This window comes from Ochotona curzoniae, unplaced genomic scaffold, assembly GCF_017591425.1.
Source record: "Ochotona curzoniae isolate NIBS_2020 unplaced genomic scaffold, NIBS_Ocur_1.0 contig_64, whole genome shotgun sequence".
In the NCBI taxonomy this organism is placed as follows: domain Eukaryota; kingdom Metazoa; phylum Chordata; class Mammalia; order Lagomorpha; family Ochotonidae; genus Ochotona; species Ochotona curzoniae.
In genome coordinates, this window is record NW_024466502.1 from 6,614,400 (window position 1) to 6,640,482 (window position 26,083).

The following is a 26,083-nucleotide window of genomic DNA, read 5'->3' on the forward strand; positions in this document are numbered from 1 at the left end:
CAATAAAAAATAAATCTTTAGGAAAAAAAATCAAAATTTCTATTACCTAGTATAAAGTCTTGCAGAAATCTAAAGTTATAGCCATAGTAGATATTGTTTCATTGACTATAAAAACAGAATTCAAGATAATTCCTTAAAACACACTGGTGAGGCCAAAGTGAAAACGTACCATGTACTTCAAAGTTCTGAGGGTACCCCCTCCCTAAAATAAATTTTCAAAAACATTCAGATGATTAAAAGTAGAAAAACAAAACTTTATTAGATGAAAACCTTTTAAAAGTTCCAGTATGAAGTAACCAAATTGACAACCTACAAATATCTTTCAGTCATTTGCATTTCAAGCAAAATATTCTCTTCAGAAAAGTGACCATTTTATAATATATATCCCCTTCTGTAGGTTAGGTGTGTATGAATGAATAAATGGATATAAAATTCAAGAGAAAACAATGAAAATATTTTTTAAATAAAAATCTGAACCCTCTCCTTGAGGTGTATTGCGATATGGTTACCAACGTATTCAGCACCTTGTCATCACCAAGTTACTGATCTGAGTCCTCAAACAAGACCCTGAAATAAAACAACACACACGAGTCACTTGTGAGTCACAAGTTGACAAGAAAACCTAACAGCAGCTAGAGAGCAGTTCAAATGTATGAGAGTCACAATTTGAGATACTTAGCACTTCAAACAGCTCACTATCTATCTGTTGTTTTTTTTTTAAAGCTCAGATTCTGTGTAAAGGGTCCCATGAGTGACTTTCTGCATTCCTAACGCATCCTCAATGCACCTGTCACATAGGACTCCATAGTGAAGGACCAGTCAAGTCGCAAAAGATCTGGCTTCACAGATTACACGGGGAATAGAGACAACAGATATCACTTCCTCTTTATCATTAAAACAAAAGATAATTTTAGACAAAGACAGCTTTCAAGACCCACGATTTCTGTCAATCTCAAGTCTAGAATATCTGAATCAGTGAAATAAATTATACACTTGCACCCATAGGGAAAAAAAAAACCATGAATTTCTTGAGTGTTTTCTCTTTTGCCCCTCCATCAAAATTCCTGAGAAAATTCATCAGGAAACAAATGAGGCAGGGAGATACTGAAAGAGGCAAAAGAACTACCAGGCTCAGTAATTTTAAATGAGCTTTAAATGTGAGCAAAAACTAGAACTCCAAAGTCCCCGTTTATTTAACAGCAGATGGAGACTTAAAGCTTGATCTTAGGAATAAAATTCTCTTTAGCAAATATCCACGGATCAAGTTATTAGAAATCACTTCAAGCTTCTCAGTATGCAAAGTTTTATGCTGTTAAGATCACCTTGATTTGTTTGCAGAGCAGTTATAATTTTGTTGGATTTTGTGAAAATTTCTGTCTGGATTAATCCTATATTCTTAACTTTAAAGGCTAATAGTCTGTGCTTCTCGGGTGATGTGTCTGAAATCGCCCATCACAGTCAAATACAAGATTATTTACTGGAGAACTAACTATAAGCTTATGTTTTGTACCACAACATCTGTTTCTATGTCATGAAAACATAATAAAGTCTTCTACTTTCACACAGTCCTGGCTAGTACGTGTACAACAGCAGCTGTCAGTGTCCAGCAAGCTCAGTCATTCCCATCGTAATCACTGTAGCCCTGGTAGCCACTGTTCCGTCTCTCATGGATGCTCGACATCTTTTTCCATGTCGACGAGTCCTGCTGGAAACCGGCACTGAAGGATCGACCCAGACGCCCACGGTGCTTCTTGGAGATGTTGTCTTCACTCTCAGATTTGGCGATTCCCTGGGCATGTGCTGGAGGTTGTGATTCTTGTCTTATGTTTCCAAACGGAAAGTTCCAAAGACCAAATCTTTGCCAGTTAAGTCTCTGAAATGCTATGATGCAATGCAGATTTCCCCCAACCTAAAAAAAAAAAAAAAGTTGCATGAAGAACAAAAGGAAAATTAGAAAATTATACCAATTTCTAGGATTCTGTGGATTGTCTCCAGCTTTCTGAAAACAGTGCTTTTCTTTTCAGGCATCAGTAAGAGCACATCATATTGCATCTTTCCTTTCAGCTGATTTCTCAAATGTAACATTGCCCAAAGAAGCCAAAACATCTCCCCAAACATGGCTCTCTACCACTCACTCTCAGTACACCCTGTAGTTTTCCCATGTGCCCAATTCAAGCACTTGCATCATTTGTCTTCCTCTGCTACCTCTTCTTCATTTATACATAACAGGATTATAGCAACAGAACATCTACTAAATTTAAAGCACATGTCTACCCTCCTTTTGAGAGCAATTCCACACAGCCTTCTCTGTACACATGGCTTTGCCCGACAGCCAGTTAATTCCATTCAAGCTGGGCTGCTGCTATCATTTGATGTATTTAAGCATACCTCAGGGGCAGGCATTTGACCCAGCAGTTAATACGCTCACATCTCAACTGGAGTGGCTGAGGTCAATTCCTGACTGAGACTTCTGACTGTAGCTTCCTGCTAACGCAACCCTGGGAGAGAGCAATGGCGGAGCAGATATCTGGATCCCTGTTACCCATGTGGGAAACTCCGAGTGTCTGGCTTTTGCTTCTGCCCCAGCTATGGTAGGATTTGTGAACATGCAGATGGGGACATTCGCTCATGTTTCTTCTTCCTTTCCTCCTACTCTCCCTATCTCTCTGTCTCTCAAATTTTTGAAAAAGGATTCCCCTGTATCCTTAAAACAATTTCATGGGACCAGTGTTAAGATAACAGTGGGTTAAATCACTGCTTACAATACCAATATCTCCAATCAGAGTGCTGGTTCTTCCAACTGCTCTACTTATAACCCAGTTCTCCAATAATGCACCTGAGAAAGCAGTGGAAGGAAAAATGGCCCAATTGTCTGGACCCCTGCCACCCACATTGGAGACCTGAGACAGTTCCAAGCTCCTCCTTTGTCCTGGCCCAACTCCAGCCAACAGTGAAGCCATTTTGAGAATTAACTCTGTTTACCTCCCTTCCTGCTTCCCTCCCTCTTTGTTCTGTCACTGCCTTTCAAATTAACAAATAAATAAATTAAACTTTTGAAAAATATTCACTTTTCTAAAATAATCTGTGTTTAATTTCTGTTAAAAGTGCTGAATTAAGTACTACGTTTTGGTTAATAGGAAAATGTCTCAAAAATCTAATGATGTTCTTCTTACCTTCTTTGTTTTTCGATACTGCAGCCCTCTTTCTAGGTGCCGGATATCTAAGTATTCCGGATTTTGAGTGTTTAGATCAGTAACAATATCAGCCCATCTATAGATTAAGGAGAAATGACAAAATGCAATTTTCTTTAGATACAAAGTGTTTATCACATGAGCCAACTGCTGCCATCTTATCATGGCAATAATTGGCAGTAATTCTCTTATCAGCATTGTTCTGTCTACTAATCTTCAATAACGTCTTGATTTTAGGACAGTTATATTTATCAAAATGTTACCAACTTTCTCACTTTAAAGCTGGTTACTTTCCTGTAAAACATATCAACATATTAAATGACATCTTTCAGTCAAAGTACATGCCACACCTTCTTTATAGACCACATTTTCAAAATAATTAAACGCAATACAACTTCCTTAACAGAGAGCACAACCGTACAGAAAATGTAAGAATTTAACAATTACTGAAATTAATAAAACATATTTAGTAAAGATACAGGAGTTGGTGGCAGGCTTTTGGTCCATCAGCTAGGACACCCTTTGGGATGCCGACATCCAATAGTACAATGCCTAGGTTTGAACCCCAACTCTGCTTCAATCCAGCCTCCTTCAAACACATAACATAGGAGTCAGCAGCTGACACTTGAAGCATTGGGATACAACACCCATGTGGAAGACTCGGATTCATTTCCATTATCCTGTCTTCAGCCTGGCCTAGCCCCAGATCCTGTTGGCATTTGGGGAGGGAACTAGTGGTAGAATATATTATTCTCTGTCACTCTGCTTTCCCAATTAATTCTGTATCTTTAAAAAGATGCACAAATCAAGGTTTATATGGAAGTATCAACTATATATTTGTGTAGAACAGGCAGACAAGTGGAAAATGAAATATTTTAAAAATAGATTTGTATTATAAAACACTTTGGAAACATGTAAGACTCAATAAAAAGCCTTAAGAAACATGCAAGACTCAATAAAAAGTGTTGCTGAAATAGAGCTCCTAGCAGAAATACAGTACATGTACACAGGCTGGAAGATCTTGTATCATTCTGATGTTAGTTCTTCCGAAAGTAAACAATCAGCTCTAACTTAATCACACTCTCAGAAGGTGTTTTATCAGAAATGGACAATTTCTGAAATGTTTAAAGAAAGGTACAATTTGCAGTAGGAAAAAAACCAACCCGAAAAAGGAGGAAAACTCAGAGGACTCATCCTCCTCCTTCTGAGACTGCGATATTGGCAAGAGGGAAGAGAACTGGCCCAGCAGACCAGACATCAGACAACGCACACAAGGGCACTTCAAAAGTCCATGGAAAATGGGAATGAAAACATAAGCTTATTTGATTAAAAATTCAAAATCCAGGCACAGTTTTTCACAATAGTCTTTCTTGCAAGAATTTTTAAATATCTCCTCATGTATAATCAATCAGTTTTCAGCAGAGGCATAAGAGAAATCAAATTAGAAAAGTTTCTGTAAATAAATGGGGATGTACAAACACAGGGGAGGATCAAATTGGCCTTTACCTCACACAAAAATGAACTGAAATGAAGCACAAATAATCAAAACACCAAAAATACAACTTTAAAGCTTCTAGAAGGAAACCCCTTTGAGCTTCTGGTATGGGCAAAAATGTCTTAAAGAGGCACAAAATACCACTAAACAGAAGAACAAAATAGATGAAAGTGACAAGTAAAATCAAAAATTTCTCTTTATCAGAAGGGTAAGTCCACTTTGGAGAACTTTCTCACCATTTCTTAAAAACACATTCCAGTCCTGTGTAGCTACCGGGAAGAAAAAGAACATTCACCCTGTAAAAGGCTCATACAACAAAATTCAAAATATTCATATGACTGAAAAGTATTTCTCCATATAAAGGAATGACATTTTGAGACAAGAAATAAGATGGATGAGCCCTGAAAACATTACTCGAAAGGAAAGAATTCAGGCATGAAATGCTACATACTACATGAATCTATCTATATGAAATGTCAAGATTAGGCAAAAGCAAACAGGCAGAAAACAGACGGCAGTGGTTGCGGGGCAATGGGAAGTGACTGCTAATGGGTATATGGTTTCTCTTGGGAGAATGAAAATGTTCTAGATTAGTGCTGACTAGCACATAATTCTAAGACTAAGCTAATAACAATGAGTTGTACATTTTGTAAAGGTTGAAGTTTATGGTTTACAAGTTACATTTCAATAAAACAGACATCCTTTTTTTTAAAAGAACTGCATGTTAATGTTCCCAAAAAATTCATTCACAATAAATCAAAAACTCAAAACAATGCAAATACATATCAACCAGCAAAGAAAGCAAACTGTGGTATGCCCATACACAAACCATATTCAGAAATAACCAGACACCCTCCACAAAATGAACAATGCTACTTTAGTCAATAAGCAAGCACAAAATAATATTGTGTAATTTCATTTATGATTATGGTGATAGAAATAAAAAAACAGAGTTTTCATAGAAATTAAAATGAGGGTAATATGGCAATAAAAATATATTATGCCTAAAATTCATCTACTTATATAATTACAACCAATATATTTTTAAAAGGAAATAAACGTACTTTTTACAGTGAATGGCAGGATGTTTTCTACTTGACTCTCCAATTAAAATCCAGTACTCTACTTCTTGTGATGAAAGAGGACCCCTGCTAAATACAACAAGTATCACCGTGAGCTTCATGGGCCATTCACTCCCTTGAGTTCACTGCTTTAATTGTATACTAATAAAAGATATTCAAAGTTTGTATCTTTAGTACATGGAGAAATCTCCACAGAGCTTCCAGTCTAAAGGAACCCATCCTATTCGAACGACCAACCCAAGTTCTTCCAGTCCAACCTCCAGCTCTCCCTTGAAGAGGGTCATCCGTCTCCCAGCTACTATCTCAATGGATGAGAAGACCACAGCTGCCAATACCTTTATTCAAGGGGCTCTTCAAAGATATCATGGAGAACACATGTTTGGAAAAGCTGTACAGAAACTAAAAATGAACCTTTCAATTCTATTCTTTCATGAACTTTCTAAGGCAACTCAATGTTCATGGCTTCCGTTTTCACCACATCTTAACTAGAACTCTTTCACCTTTGCTTGCAATTACTTTAGCATTAACTCAGCCCACCATGAAGAAAACTTGCTAAGGATGGGGAAAAAATAAAGATTAAAACTCAGCCACCCTCTCATTTTCAGGGACTATTTACATGAAACAAATAAGAGTTTACTTGCAAGTAAACATATCCAATTAATAAAATAGAAACTCTGGGTTGGAAGGAAGCAAATATAACCATGAGTATAATATTGTTCCAGACATTAGAAATAAGAACTGGCTCTGAGCTTCCTTACAATCAGGGCACGGGGGGGGGGGGACCCCACTGAGTTTCACATCTCCCGCTCTAACAAAATATTCCTCGATGACACTCTTCTTAGCACTGCTCCTGGGCAGCATAGGATGAAGACACTGAGACAAACATGGAAAGTGTCCTGCAAGTCTCTCCTAATAAGGGGATTGCTCTTATAACCACTGGCAGCAAAATTAATTAAATGCAGCTCTGTGAAACAATAAGCTATATAATTAGAAGAATACCCTTAAAGTAGGGAAAATACATCAGTCAGCCTCCCAACTTCTTAGAAACTTGGGCTACTCCTTAACGTTTCTGAAAACACTTTCTACAACACTTCTTCCTTGTGAACAATCCGTACAAAGTATATCAATGCTTACCTGAATGCTTTGCTGGGTTTAACAGGAGTTGCTTCGAAGCCAATTGGACAAAAATAGTGATTCTGGCAATGATAGATGTATGCCAGAGATTCATCCTTCAACCCATGCATTAACTTTGACAAGGCCCCTGCAGCTGGAAAAGCAGAACTCAGGTGAGCGTTCATGAAGCACTGTCCAAAGGTCACACCAATGACTTTCTTTTTTTAAAGATTTACTTATCATTTTTTAAATTTTTATTGGAAAATCAGATATGTAGAGAGGAGAAGAGACAGAGAGGAAGATCTTCCGTCTGCTGATTCACTCCCAAAGTGGCTGCAAAGACTGGAGCTGAGCCAATCCAAAGCTAGGAGCCAGGAGCTTGTTATGGGTCTCATATGGGTGCAGGGTCCCAACGCTTTGGGCCATCCTCGACTGCTTTGCCCTCCCACAAGCAGGGAGCTAATGGGAAGCGGGGCTGCTGGGATTAGAACTGGAGCCCATATGGGATTCCCAACGAGTGCAAGGTGAGGACTTTAGCTGCTAGGCTACCATGCCAGGCCCCACAAATGACTTTCTAAGGCCAGAAAAGCCATTACTTAGAACACACTGATAGTGCAAAGGAAATGAAAAGCTACTGAAAAATACAAAAAACATTAAGGAGCTTATTTTCAGTTTTATACTTTGGACTGAAATTCTAAATCAATAACAAGTTAAAGAATTGAAGTATAGCTTTCTTTATGAAACCTTATACACATAGTTGTCTAGGAAATGTACTTATTCCACAAATCTAGTGCCTAGTGTATGCCAAATGACTTCAACTTTTCTGGTTATGTACACCTGTCATTAAAATTTTTTGAATAAGCATGCTCAGTTTAAGAACATGTGTTTACAAACTCTACACATATCCTCATGTACTAATATGTCCCTATAAAATACACACAAAAGTAGGAACCTTAATTAGAAACAATCTAATAGGAATGTAGTACACACATTCCAATTTAAAGAACACTGTATATGTGACATGTTCCCAAAATGCAAACTTTCCCACACAGACATTTTAATCTCCACAGAAGTTACACCCGCTACAGGGGCAGTTTTCCCAAGCCAAGCAAATTACTAACATTGCTGTACAGACAGATGATAGCACCACCACCACCTATTACGGCTGCTCCACCTCCTCTAGTTCCTGTAACTATCATCACTTCCAATACAGAAAGCATTACTATTAGAAGCAAGTTTTTACCAGCACTCAATCCTGAAGTCACCCACTTCAGTTTCATTAATTTATGTCTCCTGGAAGAAACTAAATTATTCATTAAGAACTAGCCCACTAAGATGGGAAATCCTAAAAATAGCAGATAAAAGCTTACAAGTCAGTTTCAACAATCGATCCACCCTGGCCACTGAAGTAGTTGAAGACCACAAACAGCAGCAGGTTAATAGCTAAAGCAGAGAACAGGAACTGCGGACACCATCCCCCACACCACCCTATTCCTCTCCCATCATAAACACACACACACACTTTTTCATGCCCACGCAGAGAGTGACACATCTGGCTTAAATTCTTTCTCCAGATTCACCCAGGCCTTCTGCAGATTTGTACACATGTGCAATCGCCAGAGCATCCTTATTCAGCAAGAGAGCCTTTGCTACTAAAATCTCTATTTCAAGCTGGTCCAAGTGCAGTGGTGCTTACAACTAAAATCTCTATTTCATACTGCCAAATAATACATAAGTCCTTGGGCAGTTTTTGGTTGACTTTCCCTTACAAATGAAAAACTGACACCTCCAAGCAATGAAGACACATGGGAATCAAAACTCAGAAAAGAGTCCAAATTTCATCTCCACAGCTGAACTGCCTGTAGACAGGTAGCAGAGTAGGGAGCGATATGCATGAAGTCACCAGCACCACCCATGACTCAATGGGCTGGTCAGGCCAGTCTCTATGAACAAGCTGAACCCTTACATTAAGAACATGAAATGCTAGATAAGACAGGGTATACCAAACGGCTGCACACCATCAGTACAACAGCAATTTTGAGGTATCCAGAGGAGCTGGGACTCGAGGATGCTTCAGTCAGGGAGCAGGGTGTGAGTGTGATGGCTGACCAGTGAGCAGAAGGCAAGAAAATTCCAGGGAGGAAGGAGATGAGCTGCCCTACAGACCCATGTCCTTATTTATAGAGAAAACAATCATGAGAACTGCAGACATCCAAAGGGAAAATGAGGAAGTGAAGAAGACTGGGAAGTAACATGTCTAAAACCATCCCCAAGCCAAAGAAAGGAAGACGGGGAGTGAGAGGGTGGACATGCTTCCCTGTCCTCCAGTTGAAAATGACTGGACGTTATGGGTCACTTAAACAGGTGACAATGTTAGCAGGAATCAGTGCCACACTCCCAGGATTACTTATGGAGACTATAAATAATAACATCAAATCATTCCATTTAAGCAAATCACAAAGAACATGGGAAGTCATCAGCATATAGTACTGGGAAACAAAATAAAGTTCGGATCTTCAAAAGCATCTAGAAATAAAAACATTTAATACAATTTTGCTATTGAGAAGTTGGACCGAACATTTGATTAAAAAATATTTTAAAATTTCAGAATGGTATTCTTTGAATCAACTATCCCTAGAGTCCAGTGAAGAGGTCACATCCTCTTCATGGTGAATTGCCCTTGAAAAGAAATTGCACTGCCTGGGCCAACATAACAGTGTAGCAAGCTAACCCTCCATCTGTGGTACTGGCATCCCATATGAGCACTGGTTTGAGTCTTGGCTGCTCCACTTGTAATCCAGCTCCCTGTTTTTGGAAAAGCAGCATAGGATGGGCCAAGTCCCTGGGCTCAACCCCCAGTGGGAGACCCAGAAGAAGTCTGGAATCTGATCAAGTTCCTCATTTCCCCAACCCTTGATGCCAAAGCTTGCGGCCTGACTTTAACAGGAAGCCTGCTAGGCCAGTTTGGAAAGAATCATTGCAACCTTGATGGGTTGTAATTTAGTAATTTTTATCCCAGCAATATTCTGCCCACTGATCTCCTACCTCTGCTTTTTGGCCATGACTGCTTTAGAATTGAGTTTGATCTTTCATACCTGCTGCCCACTTTTCAGAAGTATTGAATAAAATTCTCCCTTACAATTTCTGACAAATATTGGCATATGTTTTCTCTAGAAAAGTATTATAATATTTTGATTCATAAAGTGAAAAGGTTAAAAAAACGCACATAACAAAAATTAGTTAATTAGCATATAAATAAAATAATCCTTAGGATCAATTCCATTAATATCCTCATTACAACCAGGGTTATTTTATAACAGAACTGTGTCACAGCTTATTATTCTGTCATTACACATTGTCATGCAGATCTGACATCAAATATGCTCAAATCCTTATATTGCCTTTTAGGAAGAACTGCAAATTCCATACTGTTTCATCAAAGAGGCCTTTTTAGTATACATCACACACATGTACAAATACATACAGAGCATGGACCCAGACAATGTAATGTGTTAATGTTTATTACTGGTGTTGAAGTTTGAAAACGTCTACATGCAAAGATCAGAACAGGCAAAAATATTAAGCTGCCTATTGAAAAGTTTCCTATAGATTATCATTATGATTTCCTGCTTGGATAAAGAAATATGAAAGGAAAAAGACTGAGTTGAGGGTTTCTTCCCATGAATCAAAATAAGCAGTCCCTGAGAAGGACACTCTGTGTGTGTGTGTGTGTGTGTGTGTGTGTGTGTAAGAATTGTCTTTTAATGTGCTTACCCGTTTCTCCAGCAGTTTTGTTCTTCCCATGAGGCTTATACAGAACATATGAACATCCTTTTACATGGAAATGGTCATTAATTTGTCTAAACCATCTGAAAATGAAGAAGATTGGTTCACAGAAACTGCCCTGTAGCAGAAGTGGCATTGTTCAGGCTAGGGCAAGACACTGAGGGTCACACTGCTACCTGCCTCACCAGCATCTTAGCTGCCATCCCAGCTCAATCCTGGTGGCTCCACCAGCTTCCTGCTGGAAAACGGCAGCTGATGACCCAAGTACCCGGGCTCCTGCCACCTACCTGGCAGACCTGGATGACATTTCCCATCCCTGCTCTTAGAGGGAAAGCCCAGCCTCTGCTACTGTGGCCAATCTCTCTTCACACACGCACGCACACACACACACACACACACACACACACACACACACACACACAATCTGTCTGTGCCTCTCTGTAACTCTGCCCTTCAAATAAATACTCTTTTAAATGGCATTATACTGATTCTAGAAAAATTTAAGCACATTCTGAGCCTGGCATTTCCAACAGGTGGATGGACAGTTGAGCATCAACATGTATCTACAGCAGTATTACGACACAGAACTAGGAGTCAAATCTTCATACCTCATAAGTGTTGTGTTTCCAGTGAAAGGACCAAACCTAATATCTTCAAATGGAGGCTGAAAGCCCAAAATATGCAGAGCATCTTCTTGGGTAATAGGAGGAAGACTACAAAAAAGTTTAAAAATTGCTTTTCATTTTACAATTGAAGTCATATGTAAACGTGACCTACTCCAATACTAATGTCCTATTTGCAAACAATTTCAGTAATATTTTTACTTTAAGTTTATCTAAAATAATAGATATATATACTTTAAGCTAAAATGCTTACAATAAAATGCAGTGTTTTCCCCTTAATTTATAGAAATACCTATTCTTAAAAATCCTCTACTATAGAAAAAGCAACACCAGATTACTTATAAATTTGGATTGAAGGGATATTGATCAATTGTCATACTTACTTGCCAGCTCCCATTGTGCTATATAAGAAATTCCAACAAGAAATTAATGAAGAGATACCACAGGAAGTTTTATATTGTGGTCGGCTTATACAATACCTGAGAAACAAAAGATGGTTTTCACTGCTTCAATAAATATAAAACATGCTCTACACAAATACATAACTCATGGAAACCAGAAATATTAAATAAAAACTTTGGCTCATTATACAATCATTCACTTAAAATATTATGCCTGATACAGTTTGTAAGTATAGGAATTTCCTCCCTTTTCTTCCCCTCTCTCCCTTCCTACCTCCCCATCCCTCTTTTCCCCCATATTATTACAGCAGCAAAGTCCACTGGCAACAGTTACAGGTCCAACATTCTGCTGCCCACATGTACATGGCACTGTAGGTATAGATAAAGGCGGAAAATCTAGCATCACACTACTGAGGTATGTTTAACTGTTTCAGTGAGAGTCCTCCTTTACTCAGGAGCAGTAGAAATGCAAGGTATCTTCACTTCCAGGTATGCTAGCCACATTATACAATTTGTCTATGAGAGTGCATCTATGAATATATATTTCATATATATATGTATATATATATATATATATCTTGTATTTTGCAAGAATGTTGCCTTACATCAGAGAGAACATATGATATTTGTTCTTTTGGCTTATTTCATAGAGTATAATGGTCTCTATTTGGGACCATATTATAGCAAATGATAAAATTTCATTCTTTTTAATGGCTAAGTATTAGTCCATGGAGTAGATATACCATGGTTTCTTTATCCATTCCTCTTTCAACAGGAATATGGGCTGTTTCCATATCTTTGCTATGGTAGATTGTGCTGCTTTAGATACAGGGTTACTTTCTCATATGCAGATTTTACTTCCTTTGCATATATTCCCATAAGTGGGATAGCTGGGTCATATGGTAGATCAATTTTCAATCCTCTTAGTACTCTCTGTACTGACTTTCATGGTGGCTGAATTAGCCTTCAGTCCCACCAACTGTGAAGGAAGGTGCCTTTTTTCCCACACCCAGGCCAGCAGGTGTTATCAGTAGACTTCTGAATGTAGGCCAATCTCACTGGAGTTAGGTGGAACCTCGATGTGGTTTTATTTGTATTTTCCTAATAGCTAGGGAGCCTGAGCATTTTTTCATGTCTATTAGCCATGTGACTCTGTTTTTCTGAAAAATGCCTGCTCAGGTCCTTTGCCCATTTCTTCACATTTATTCGTTCTGCCATTGGCTTTCTAAAGGTCTTTGTAAATTCTGAACACTAGTCCCCTATCTATTGCTTAGTGTACAAAGAATTTCTCCCATTGTGTTGGAAAAGAAGCACAGATTATTCAGTTTCAAGGAAGACACAGTTTAGCTTTTAAATGATCTTACCCCATCTACATTCTAATCAGTGTTAATAAGTCAACAAAAATGAGAAGAACTACCAACACTAAGCCCAACATTAGTGTTGTCTTAAACAATCACAGAAAGAAAACCACAAAAATTATGCATAGTTCATATATAATTATATACACGAACAATATACATGTTTACATAATGTATGCACAGATTTATACACAAATCAATGGTAATCCAGAATCTACACACCATTAAGACTTAGAGACACAAAAAAATAATAGTGATCACTAAACATAATATACTAAGTCTTCCTAAACAATGAAGTCCTAATCTCAGGTACTTGTGAATGTGACCCTATGTGGATGTAGGGTCGTTACACTCACTGAAGGTGAGGTGCTTCTGGAGCACGGTTACTGTCCTCCTAGGAAGAGAAAATGAGACGCACAAAGAGAACCCAGCGTGGAGACATGGACATGTGAGAAGAAACCAGAAAGCTACTAGAGTGCTAAGGCTGGAAACCCAGGGACAGCAAAGGCCGCTGGCAAGGCACCAGGAGCCAGGCACAGGACAGACTCTTCCAACAAGTGTCAGCAGAAGCATAACCCTGCCAACATCTTGATTTCAGATTCTGGCTTCCAGAACTGTGAAAGAATAGATTCTATTGTTCCAAGCCATTTTAAGCCACCCAACTTGTACTCTTGTATAGCTAGATTCTAAGAATCTAACACACTAAATAAACACCCAGGAAAATCTACAAACTAGTTTTGCATGCATCAGGAAAAAACCCACAACATGAATAATTCAACTTATATTTATTTTCAAGACTTTAGATAAACTCTCCTTGTAAAAACAATACTAGTCTTACGCACTATTTGATTTATAAAGCCCTCATATTTCATACCAGATGCCACAAATGTTTATATACTCATGACTCTAATGAAAATTCTCTTCTATAACCAAACTTCCTATAAACAGACTTCAATGTGACTTGGTTGTTTTTCTTCCCATTTCCGTACTTTTCAGTTTTTCAGTCAGATTGGTTGGTTTGCATTTCTTGTGGAGAGGGTAAGGCTCAGATGTTTTAGTCCTGGAATTACTGGAAGACTGCAAAGTCTGTTGCCTCCACATTTGAATAACAACGTGAATATAAAATCCCTGGGTGACTGCTCCTCTCCCTGGGAAATTGTAACCCCAATGTAGCCTGGCATCTGTGGCTGCCATTGTGAGAGCTGATACTGAGACTACCAGGAAATGACCTTTGTGTAAACTGTTCGTGTGCCTGGACTCCCACGACAACTTGTGCTGGAAGTTTGGTAACTCAACCAGAAAATATAACTTTTCTTGCCTGAAGTAGGACTTCCCTTTTCTATGCAAACTCCAGTCTTTATTGGAGGAAGATATCTTTCAGCCACCACTTTCTCTTTAACTTGTTCTCATCCCTTCAAAAACACCACTTAGTCATATTTGGATGCTCTGTCATCCATGTTCATCCACGCTGTTATCATAGCCTCATTCTTTCCCACTGGGACTCTGTATGATTTCCTTGCACCTGCCCACCATAGAACAATTTTGTTCCTTATCTTTTGTGTTGTTACTTTGTTTCTAATGTGATTGTTATCTTTGTGTTGTTTTTCATTTTTCTCCTTCATCTCCTTTTAAAGAGTCTGCCAAGTATTTTTCCTGTTGTTGTCATAAAATCTCTTTTAACTCATTTTTGGAAATCATATAAATCACATCTTGAGATAAAGAGCTTTGTCTGGACTGTACCCTTACTTGCTTGAGTAAGTCAGCTGAGGTTAAGCGTCTGTACATGACCTTTTCTTGAATTGCGTTGATAATTACTAACCGCAGTTCCGACAAGAGCACCAGCTGCGAGGGTCTGACGTCTGGCTTCAGCTTTGCTGTCGTCACATCATCAAACCTGTCATATCCTCCCTTTGTTTTGTTCTTTCATTTTGGTTTAAAGAACACTTAAGTTAACCATCTTAACCATTTTTAAGCACACAATCAGTATCAAAGTATTAACTACACTCACATCACTGTTGAAGAGATCACCTGTAACATTGTACTCACCAGAAAATTCCCCGTATCCCCAATAACGGGCGACCTCCACTCTGCTTTCATTTCCTACGACTCTGGCTTTCATATAAGTGGAGGTATGTGGTATGAATGTTGCTGTGTCTAGCTTACTACACTTAAACAGTGTCTTCACGGTTCATCCATGTGTTAGTGTAGGACAGGAGGTCCTTCCTTTGGAAGTTTAAAAACATTTCACTGCACGAAAGCACACACCACAGATTCTTTATCCGTTCACCCAGTGAGGAACACTCATGTCTTTGACAGCTATCTTTAAAACGGCAGACACTGTTTTCTTCCACAAAAAGGAGTAGAACAGATACTTACACTTTCTAATAAACAAGAATATTGAATCTTTCAAAGAAATGATGGCACACTATAATCCTGGAAACCATTCCCACCTGGACTGACTCCTGAAACAAGTGGCAGCCAGGACTCGAACCCGTGCCCATATGGGATGTTGATGCTGCAGGCAGAGGCTTAACCTACTGCATTACAGAGTTGATCACGATGCTGTGACATTTTTACCAAGTTCCACCTTTGGAATTATCTTTTAAGCTCAATATTATGTAGTGTTCTGTTGAGTTTATAAGGAAACCTTCATGCAAAGTCCAAAATAAATAGATATACAGGTAAGCATGTATATACATATATTTAGAGGAACTGTATAATGCAGACAAGCATACCATGAAGTGAAGATACTCTGCAGTAAGCATTTCCACTTCTAAATAAAAGATGGACTCCCACTGAAGCTATTCAATAGATCTTGACTATAGGATGTTGGACTATCTGCCATTGTCTACACCTACAATGTCATGATACACTTAAATAGCAGAATCATGGACTTGTGACTGTCGCTGAAGCACTATACCATTATTATAGGGGAAACGGGGGGTATGGCGAGGAGGGTGGAAGGAGAAATCCCTGAGCCTAGAAGAATTGATCATGAAAAATAAAAGTTAGAAATAAATTATCTTTATGTATAGCTACAAAGGAAGTTTATACATATGTAAATATTTTCTTATATAACACTAAGTCTGGCCTCAAAGCATTTAAAAAAGGAGGAAAGGGGAAAGAGGAGGAAAATGAGGGGAGGGAGTAGAAGTGGAGCAGGAAGAAACGGGGAGAAGGGAAACGGGAAGAGAGCAGAGGAGGGAAGGAGGTTTCCAGAAATCTCACACTTCTTCATCAGTCCTACTTGGGGACTGCTCTAGTTTATGACCAGGGAAACATTTTTATCGACATTTGCTATATCCATATGTCCTTCCGTTCCAACACTAATCTGGCTAGACTGCAGTGGTGAGCTTCCCCTCAGAGCATTCTTCCCTTCTCTTTCTTTCCAGAAGCTTCCTCAGCCTCAAAGGGAAGTTTTCAACTCTTCATATCTACAGGCTCCCCAACCAGGAATTCAACCAAAAGTGGGTCCAAGACACTGTGGGGCAGGTGCGAGGTGCTTCAGCCCTGAACAAGCACACACTTTTTTCTTGACACTATTCCCCAAGCAACAACTATTACAGAACACTTAGCTATTATGAGAAACAAAGGAAATGTTTAAATACACAAGATGATATACATACTTAGGCAGATACGATGCCATTTTAGAAGGACTCGACCATCATGAATTGTATCACAGAAGGTTGTGGATGCATCACCCACCTCCAACAGATATCAAAGGAAAACAGTGTGTATATTTGTGGTTAAGTCTAAACTCTAAGTGTGGATTACAAGTAAAAAATGGACAATCTTTCCTCAAAGAATCTGAAACAAAAAATGTTTTTCTAGTCTTTCTAGTCTTTCTTGTTTTTGTTTTGTTTTTTAACTTTTATTTTGAATCTGAGTTTTAATGTGCAATTTCATATAGTCTCGTTTTGGCAAAATCATTGGCAAACATATAGAGTATTTTAAAAATTCAAAACGGACATAACATTACCATCGTCTGAGGTCTAACACTTTCCTCTGTTTAATATCTTCAAGAGGAGAATGCTGAATACACTCCCTCTGATGTCTGCCCTTTTTATCCAAGGTTTTCTTCTTAGAAATTTGTTTCTTTGCATTTCCTGGCATACAAGAATATAAAATAAGCAGAAGTTAAAAAAAAAGTAAGCTATCATACCAAAGAGTAATTATACACGAAAATTAAAAAGTAAGTGGTGTTAGTTGTAAATATGATATTTGCAAAAAATATTACAGTGATACACATATTTTCAAGGACAGTTCCCCACTGAAAGAGAGAAAATAAATGAACTCAACCACTACTTCAACTATTGGACTTTTGTCTTTCAATTCCAAAAAGGAATAAATCACAACACCCTTAACCACATTTAGAAAATCAAATTACAAACAATGAAATGTTCATTAATATGCTTTGCAAAAAATGAAACCTTTTTATGCTACAATAAAATCATGTTAACGTAACTCAATTTAAAAAGTAAAAGCAGGGTAGCTAATAAAATATTGATGTGATATTTAAAAACACCTCCAGGCCTGCAGAGATCACAAAATGGAGCAGGAATGATGCACATGTGTACATCATTAAAGCTTCAGTCTCAGGAAGTAGGAAAGTATCTGTGTTCCTGGATGTAAACATGCATGCAACACACAAACACATCTTGACATACACACATGCATACACATACTGAAGACAAAGAATGGTGGTTAGCAACAGAGGAAGGCAAGAACTGAAAACTACACAAAAGGATGGAGCATAAGGATTCCCTCTTAATATTAATTATTAATTAATTGAAAGGCAGAGAGACCAACAGAAAAAAAAAAAGAAAGAAATCTTCCATTGGCTAGTGGCCCCAAGTGCCCACTAGAGCCATAGCTGGGCCACACCACGCAGAAGCCAGGAGCCTGGAACTGAATCTGTGTCTCCCCCATGGGTGGCAGGGCCCCAAGTGTTTGAGCCATCAACTGCAGCCTTCTGGAGCACATACTAGAAGGAAAGAAGGCAGCAGGAATTGGGTTTGCAGCTGAGACTCAAACCCAGGCATTCCAATATAGGATACAAGGAACAAAGGTGCTGTTGGCCCACTGTGAACATGCTGTGCCACTCGCTCCCGCTCAAGGAAGAACTGACACTGATTTTGTGGTTTTAGTTTCTGAACCACACCAATGTGTTGTTACACAGTCAAAAGAATACACAAAGGCTGGCTTTGTGGGGTGTGAGTTAAGGTGCTACTGGAGACTCCTGCCTGTTTTTTATCCATCTCGTTGTAATGTGTCTGGAAAGCACTAAATGTCAGCTCCACCACTCGAATACCTGTTGTCCACATTTGAGACCTGGCTCCAGCTTTCCACCTGGCTGGGCCCTGGCTGTTGGAGCCATTTGAGGAGTGAACCAGAGGGCAGAAGATCTGTGTGTGAATTCTTCTCTTATACTGCCTTTCAGATATATGTATGTATATGTATATTTTTAAATATACATATACTTTAAAATCAAATCAGAATTTGTAATACAAATCAGAATATGAATAAATTGCTTATTTTCCACACCTCATCTCATTAAAGTACTATGAGCATTTTAGATACATATCCTCGAATACTTGAATATCTTTCATATATATTTTACTTTAAATACATTTGTTGTAAAAATTAACTGGAGGGGGCCAGCGTGATTCCTGGTGGTTAAAGTCCTTGCCTTGCATGTGCTGGGACCCCAAATGGGTGCCTGTTTGTATCCCAGCTGCCTCATTTCCCTTATAGCCTGGGAAAGCAGTCGAGGACAGCCCAAAGGCTTGAGACCCTGAACGCGTGTGGGAGACCAGGAAGAAGCTCCCGGCTTCTGGCTCCAGATTGGCTCAGCTCTGGCGGATGCAGCCACTTGGAGAGTGAACCAGCAGATGGACGATCTTTTTCTCTGTCTCTCCTTCTCTTTGTAAATCTGCTTTCCAATAAAAATAAATAAACCTTAAAAAAAAAAAAAAGAATGAAATGGTCACAAAAGCCCAGTAGGTGCTGGATAATACAAATTCATGTCCAGAAATTAGATGAAATGAATAAACTAAACTTTGTTGTAAATTAATGAGAATCAAGCTAATTGCATACCTATTCTTAAAAGAATCTATTACCTCTCTAAAAACATCTAATAAACAAGACAAAACACTTTCCAAAGCTCCTTATTTTAAAAGACTTACAAGGCCCTACATGCAAAGTCTGAAAAAAAATTAGAGTAATTACAGATGACTACACAACTTTGGATGGCAGACTTACCCTAAGGCACAAATCCTTCACCTATAAAATGAAGCTATAAGTACCAACCACATCAAGTTCCTATATGTATTACTGTGATTTGAAAACATCGGTTGGCTTCAGAGGCCAGAATGCTCACCCTCACACCATGGAACCAGCTACAATGAAAAAACACTTGGAATTTCCACAGCATCCTCTCACTGCAAGTGTGGAGGCTGTACACTGCACCCTATGGGGTGCCACTCTCTTAAACTGCACAGTACACAACCAGCTCAGTGGTACATTCGGGTGCTCAAAAAAAATTAGCAGTAAGGAAAGTCACAGTGTTATAAAGAAGAAAACTAGAGGCTGGAATACATCAATAGTTTCTAAGCTACTATGCATTTGTCTGCAACATTTGTATTTTACAATATTTCAGATTTCTGAAACTCTCAAAATGCAAAGCAGATGTTTGCTGCTTCCATGAGCAGCATGTTAATGAAATACATGGCATTTTATTTGGTTTGAATGACAATGACAGACAAGGTAATAGCAGGGGTCCGTGTTCAGCATCATAAAAGGGAAGCATGGTTAACGTCAGGAAAATGAGGAAAGTATTTGTTCTGTTTTTATCACAGAGAAACTTGAAGTGATGTGCTTATTTCTTACCTGATTTGTGTTTCAAATTTGTGGTCACCCCATCAAACTCAGATTTATCAATTTCCCATGCGAGAGGTAGCTTGTCCAAGCTATTGGATAAGTTTTCCAGGCTATTCTCTTCATTATATATCACTTCAGAAGCGCTCGTGGAGATGCCCACATATCTTGATGAATTATTCCTGGCAGACAAAGAGGTACTGTCCGGGAGGCAGGACGAGCGGGTTGGATTCGGGGTTTTATAGATGGAGGTTGCCTGGTTGAGAAAGGCATAATCCGAGCAGATGGCATAGATTTTCTCCCGTGTGTGAGTCACGGGACAGCTCCAAGGGTAATGGCCATCTCCTTTGGGACCCACGGGTGCCCCGGCGGCACTGGCACAGAAAGATCTTACAGCACCTTGGAGATTCTCTTCTGGGGATTTCCTCTCAGGCCTGGGCTCACCATCTTCAGCATCATTGGGCCTTTCTGTTTCTGCAATGTTAGGCATTGAATGCAACTGCAAGTTTCCGTGCCCGTCAAGAAGCTGCAATTCTGGCACGCTTATCAAGAAACAGAAGAAGTGTTCACATCATTCTATCAGAACTTGAGCACTCCTAAAGTAGACTCCTAAACAAATGAAGAGAAAGTGGAATCAACCATCCACCAGACACAACAAACAGCTCTCAAGAACGTGTCAAGTGGTACTCACTTGCTTTTTACTCAACTACTGACTTTACAACTGGTTACTTCTTCAAAAACAACAAAAAATGTCAAAATGCTCATGAAAAGTCATGCACCATTGGCCATCAGGAAAATGCAAATCAAAACCACAGTGAGATACAAGCTCAGGCCCACTCGGGTGACTGTAACTGAACAACAGATAACAACAGATAACAAGTGTGGCTTTCCCGCCCTGCAAGTGGAACACAAAAGGCCCATCCACTTCTGTAGACTTCTCCACAGATCACACACAAAGTCACCATATGGCTCAGCCATTTCACTGCTGCGTCTATACCCAAGAAAAATGAAAACATGTCCACACATATGTTAATACACCATTATTTATGGATGACAAAATGGAAACAGCCCAAATGATCATCCATTGGAGAATGGATGAATAACTGTTATAATAACACAATGGAAATATTGCTTGGCAATATAAAGATGTGAAGTATTCATGTACACTACAATTTGAATGGGCCTTAGAAACATGAGACAACATGAAAGAAGTCTGTCACACAACTGTTTGATTTCATTTACATAAAATGTCCGGAATGGGCAACTCTATAGAGACAAAAGGCAAGTGACTGTTTGTCTAGGGATGGAAGCTTGGGAATGACAGAGTTCACTTTTGAGTCATGATGTAACTGATTATAGTAATAAACTTACAACTTTGTAAAATAAACATCATTGCACTGTGTGTTTCAATAGGTGAATTTTTGGTACATTTATTAACCTCAAAAAAGCTATCTAAATATGCATTAGCAAGATAATTTTATTAAATGTATAGACATAAAAGATACAGGATGAATAACAGTCACAGACTTAAATCAATAATGACAACAAGAACAGGATTTTCATTGTTATAAGATTCATTACCTGAACAGAAAAACAGATTCAAGGCAGAAGTCACTAACTTGCAATCAGCCTCAGGAATATTCAAGTCTAATCTCAACTCTAGACAGATTCTTCTGTAAAACAAAACAGAGACAAGTTTAAATAGCAGCCAAAGGCACTCAAAGAAGATAACGATTTATTTAAACAATACTCACCAAAAAAAGTCCTCTTTTTAAAATTTTTTTTTTCTGAAAAAACCTGATTTACAGAGATAAGCAGAGAAAAAGATCTTCATCCACTGGTTTACTCCCGAAATAGCTGCAACAGCCTGAGCTAAATCAATCCAAAGCCTGGAGCCAGGACTTCTTCCAAGTCTCTCACATGGTGCAGGTTCGCAAGGCTTTGGGCCATCCTCAGCTGCTTTCCCAGGACACAAAGTAGGGAGCTGGATGGGAAGTGGAGCAGCTGGGACATGAACCAAGGCCCAGATGGAAGCCCAGCAGATGCAAGCAAAGGATTTAGCTACTGAGTCATGAAGCCGGGCTGTAGAAGGACATTGTGAATCTTTTACCATGCAAAACCAGAGCTGGCGGTAATTCCTCCAGAAGGTGCCCCCACGTCAGTTTAGCTTCCACCTGGCCATGCTCTCCTTCCTCAAGCTGGACAGAGCTTTACCTGTGGGACTGACTTTGTGTCCATGAGGTGATCTCATGAAATAGGCCCATTTATAAAAGATAAGCAATATTTTGATCAAAAATATCACAAGGAACGACCGACCACATAAATTAGGGGTGAGCTTGCTGGGATCCGCAGACAGTACTAGGGCACTTCACAATGTTCATTGAAAAACAGAATTAAGAGCCCGGCAACATGGCCTAGTGGCTAAAGTCCTCGCCTTGAATGCACCGGGATCCCATATGGACGCCAGTTCTAATCCCGGCAGCTCCACTTCCCATCCAGCTCCCTGCTTGTGGCCTGGGAAAACAGTCGAGGATGGCCCAAATCTTTGAGACCCTACACCCGTGTGGCAGACCTGGAAGAAGTTCCTGGATCCTGGCTTCAGATCGGCATAGCATTGGCTGTTGCGCTCACCTGGGGAGTGAATCATTGGACAGAAGATCTTCCTCTCTATCTCTCCTCCTCTCTGTATATGTGACTTTCCAATAAATAAATAAACTTTTTAAAAAGAAGGAAAAACGGAATTAAAAGATAATGTTAGTTTGATACAAAAAAATTTTATCATATGCATCTTTATCATATGCCTTGCCTGAACATACTGAATTTCTGAATATACATCAAATAGCACTTCATTCATTTAAAAATATGTGACTGATTTTGTTTGTGTTTCTGATCTCTTTGCTTGCAAAGAATGGTCACCCAGCAAAAATGACATCTTAGCTCACGGCTTTACCAAAACAGAAAGTTCACCAATAAGAGGACTGACTTTATACTGATCTATACAGTTTTGTATAGTATCAACATATTCTCTTTTGACTCCATTTATGTACATTTCTCTTTGAAAATTCATATACTATCTGTAGCTCTTATTGTATAAGTAAAACATTATGGGCAGGGATTACCAAGTGTAAAAACTACCCCAGCCAAACGATGACGGCAAATATCCGGGCGAGAATCCTTCAGAAAAGCCCTTGATGAGCTGCACTGCCACATTCATTTCCTTTCGTACGAACTGGCTTATGTCTGTCCTCTGTGCCTCAAACCCATTTTCCGGCAAGTGAACTGAGCAGTTTCACAGTCACTACAGCCAAGGATTACCGTATCCCTCCGTAATGACAGCCTCAGGAAATGCTAAGGTACAGTGTGCTTTGTCCATTCCAGAGCCTTTGGGCCCAGCTTGCATGTCCTTTTGTCTCTAGAAACTACTCCCCATTCTATGCCCACAAGCTGCCATTCCATGACTGATCTGCGCACGGGGACTACAAAACATGTTCAAGAGTACAAAACTTCCCTGCCTGAAGCCGTCTGTCTTCAAAACGAAAGCCGTGCTCCACCAGGCTGTCCTGATCAACGGACTCCATCACTTCATCCCACCTTCCCTTCCCTGTGTTCCCTGGAGGACTTGGTTATCTGAGCACCCACCTTCCTCTGCTCTGTGAGTTCCACTTCCACCTTCAGATATCTGCTCAATCATCACTTTCTAGGGGAAGCTTCTTTTGCTCTTCAAACTCTGCATGCCCGTTTGCTTCTCCCACAGGGTTCATCTACACATCAGATCTCACGTGCATCAACCTTTAGGATCAACGTCTCTGCCCTGGGAGATTGCCTCAGGATCTCTGCCTGCCTAGCCCATGTGGGAGGCCACAGGCACATGGCACACTGTGCCCCTTGGCAGAGAACCCAACATGACCTGTTCACTGCGCATGCAACAAGAGCACTGGGCTGTACCCCAGTCTCTCTTCCTTGCTCTTGTTCGAATTGTGCTAGGACTTCCTTTGTGAACAACTCTAAGAAGTCAAATGTTACATTCATCCTGTTTTTCCACAGGTAATGAGTCTGTCCTGAGACACAGTTTCCTGTGCTTGCTGACCCTTAACTTCATTGGAGGGTCCAGGGAGATAGACATCTCTGTTAGTCAGTCACAGTGTCGCTGGGTGGAAGCCCTGCTGGGACTGCCTGCCTGCTTTTCTTACCCTATATAAGTTTGTGACCTCTCTCAGATAAACGGACATTCTTCACCCATTTGTCTCCAGTGTTTCTGCTGCAGAACCGCACTGTTGCCTTACCCCTCAGTGGTCTGGGGTTCTGTTGGACAGAAGGCCCCCAAGATATGCCTCCTGCACATGTAGCTTCCCAATACATCCTCACTTGCCAAAGCCTCAGTCAACAAGACCTTTCTGGTTTACATGGCGGCAAGCACCAACAGCAAGCCCTGGTGTTGGTTGATGCTGCATGATCCAGGTTAAGTGAGGCACTGTTATCTGAAATTTTACTAGTAAATACAAATGCAGGGTTAACTTGGTAGCTTATTCAAAAAATATTACAAGCCACAAAAGCATTAATTATCTGCAAAACAATTTTGTTTAGAAAATATGAGCTTTAAAGGCCTAGTGAAAGCACCGGTTTTGCAAAACCAATATCCACGGCCCAGCTTATATTCTTGGCACATATTATTAAGCCTGTATTCTTCGGCATTAAGGGCTTTGGAAAACTAAACCACTTCAGAGTCTCTAAAAAAAAAAAAAAAAAAAAAAAAAGCCTTCCACAGTAACAAACAGGACCCAGAAGGCCAAAGAACCCAACCTTGCCTCCCTTCTTCCCTTACAGCCGGCCAATCTCCCTCCTCTCCTGCACACTGGATCCCCCTCCCCAGAGCCCACATCACAGGGCCTAGGAAAGAATACCAGGAGCCCTCCGAAGCGTGGCGGTCCCAGCACTGGTCCCAGCGCCGCCTCAGAGAAGCCAGGCTCGGTGGTCGCTGAGGCGGAGACAACAGTTGCACAAGCCAGGGTTCACCTGCAAAGCCAATCTGTTTGGGGGCAGCGCCGGCTGCACTCCCAGGTGCCCACGGACCTCCCCAAGGCCAGGGTGTCCAGTCCCGAAGCAGGCAGAGGGTTGCCAGTGCTCCTGGCTCCTCCTCCTTCGCTCGGACCGGAAGACTGGGGTCGCCACGAGGGGGAGTGCGCAGAGTGCGGGCGGAGACCCGGAGGTGGGGGCAGCCCCCAGGGAGCGTGCTCCTTTCAGGCCTCTGAATAAACCGGTTGAGATGAATAATAACAGTAATTACGAGACACAAAGCGGGAAATGACCCCTGTTGAACCCCAAGGGGAACCTAACGGTTTTGGGGGGCTGCTGGAGAGGTCCAAAGAGAGGAGGAAGAGGCGGCTTTGGGTCTGACTCCCGAGATCCCACCAGGGAGAGGGTGGCCCTGGATACCCAAGTCTCCCCAAACGCGGAGGCGTGGAGACAGGGGCGCGGGTGTCCCCTAGGCACCTTCAAGTCGAGCTTTGTTCCAGAAGAAACTTGCCCCTCTCTCCTTGGCGCTTCTCTACCCCCTTATGACCCTGGAACATCGGCACCAGTGCAGTGTTGGCCTCCATCAGGGCGCAAACAGGCCTCGGAGAGCCAGTCGCTGCGTCCAGAGCTAGCAGACACTGCAGGCCCAGCCCGCGCCCCCGCAGCAATGCGCCCGCACCGGATACCTCTTGCAGCTGCGGCTGCTGCGAAACCCGCCTCCGGACCTGGCTCAAAGCTTCCAGCGGGCCGCCTGCGCCTCCCGCTGCGCTCGGGCTGGGGTCTCCGGTCCCATCGGAGCACTCTGGATCCACTCTCTGGACTGCGGTGCCTGGTGACGGATGGTCGGGCAGCATGGGCAACACCTGCCACCGCTCGCGTTTTATACTTGCCCTCGACACGTGCGGAGAACGCGGTGACCAAAAAGATCCCAAAGCGCAGTGAAGCCTGCAGAACTGCGCGCCCCTCGGCCCAGCCTGAGCGCCACGCCTCTGTTCCCCGAAAGCTGAGAGAGAAATGTCAATTCATGGGAGAAGGGGGCGGGGAGGAGGGCGGCGGGCATTCTCCCCAGTGCTGTGGCGAACTACACATCCCAGGGAGCCCCGGCGCGGCGCGGCGCGCGGTGCCACCCACTCGACGCTGGCCTT

The 26,083-nt window shown here is 40.8% G+C and overlaps 1 protein-coding gene across 2 annotated transcripts; it reads right to left on the bottom strand.

Annotated features, from left to right (window-relative positions):
- Positions 1 to 407: 407 nt before the first annotated feature.
- BIVM (basic, immunoglobulin-like variable motif containing) lies at positions 408 to 25,974 on the bottom strand. 2 transcript variants are annotated; one of them, XM_040991156.1, is made up of 11 exons: positions 25,625 to 25,974; positions 21,507 to 21,598; positions 19,938 to 20,534; positions 17,029 to 17,155; positions 11,674 to 11,769; positions 11,276 to 11,380; positions 10,656 to 10,750; positions 6,903 to 7,035; positions 5,751 to 5,834; positions 3,174 to 3,270; positions 408 to 1,909 (listed from the first exon to the last, which is right to left on the bottom strand). In XM_040991156.1, exons 3-11 carry the CDS (start codon positions 20,413 to 20,415, stop codon positions 1,613 to 1,615), a joined length of 1,512 nt encoding a protein of 503 aa, XP_040847090.1. In that variant the 5' UTR covers positions 20,416 to 20,534; positions 21,507 to 21,598; positions 25,625 to 25,974; the 3' UTR covers positions 408 to 1,612. The 2 variants fall into 2 exon arrangements, with proteins under 2 accessions (XP_040847090.1, XP_040847089.1); XM_040991155.1 differs by having other exon boundaries at positions 5,751 to 5,837.
- Between the last annotated feature and the right edge of the window lie 109 nt (positions 25,975 to 26,083).

Excerpts from the sequence above, each read along its gene's own strand:
- BIVM (XM_040991155.1), bottom strand. The coding sequence starts at position 20,415 with ATGCCTAACATTGCAGAAACAGAAAGGCCCAATGATGCTGAAGATGGT. Across the intron at positions 10,751-11,275 it reads GGAAACACAACACTTATGAG|ATGGTTTAGACAAATTAATG; the intron begins GTATGAAGATTT and ends CTTCATTTTCAG. Across the intron at positions 1,910-3,173 it reads AGTATCGAAAAACAAAGAAG|GTTGGGGGAAATCTGCATTG; the intron begins GTAAGAAGAACA and ends TTTTTTTTTTAG.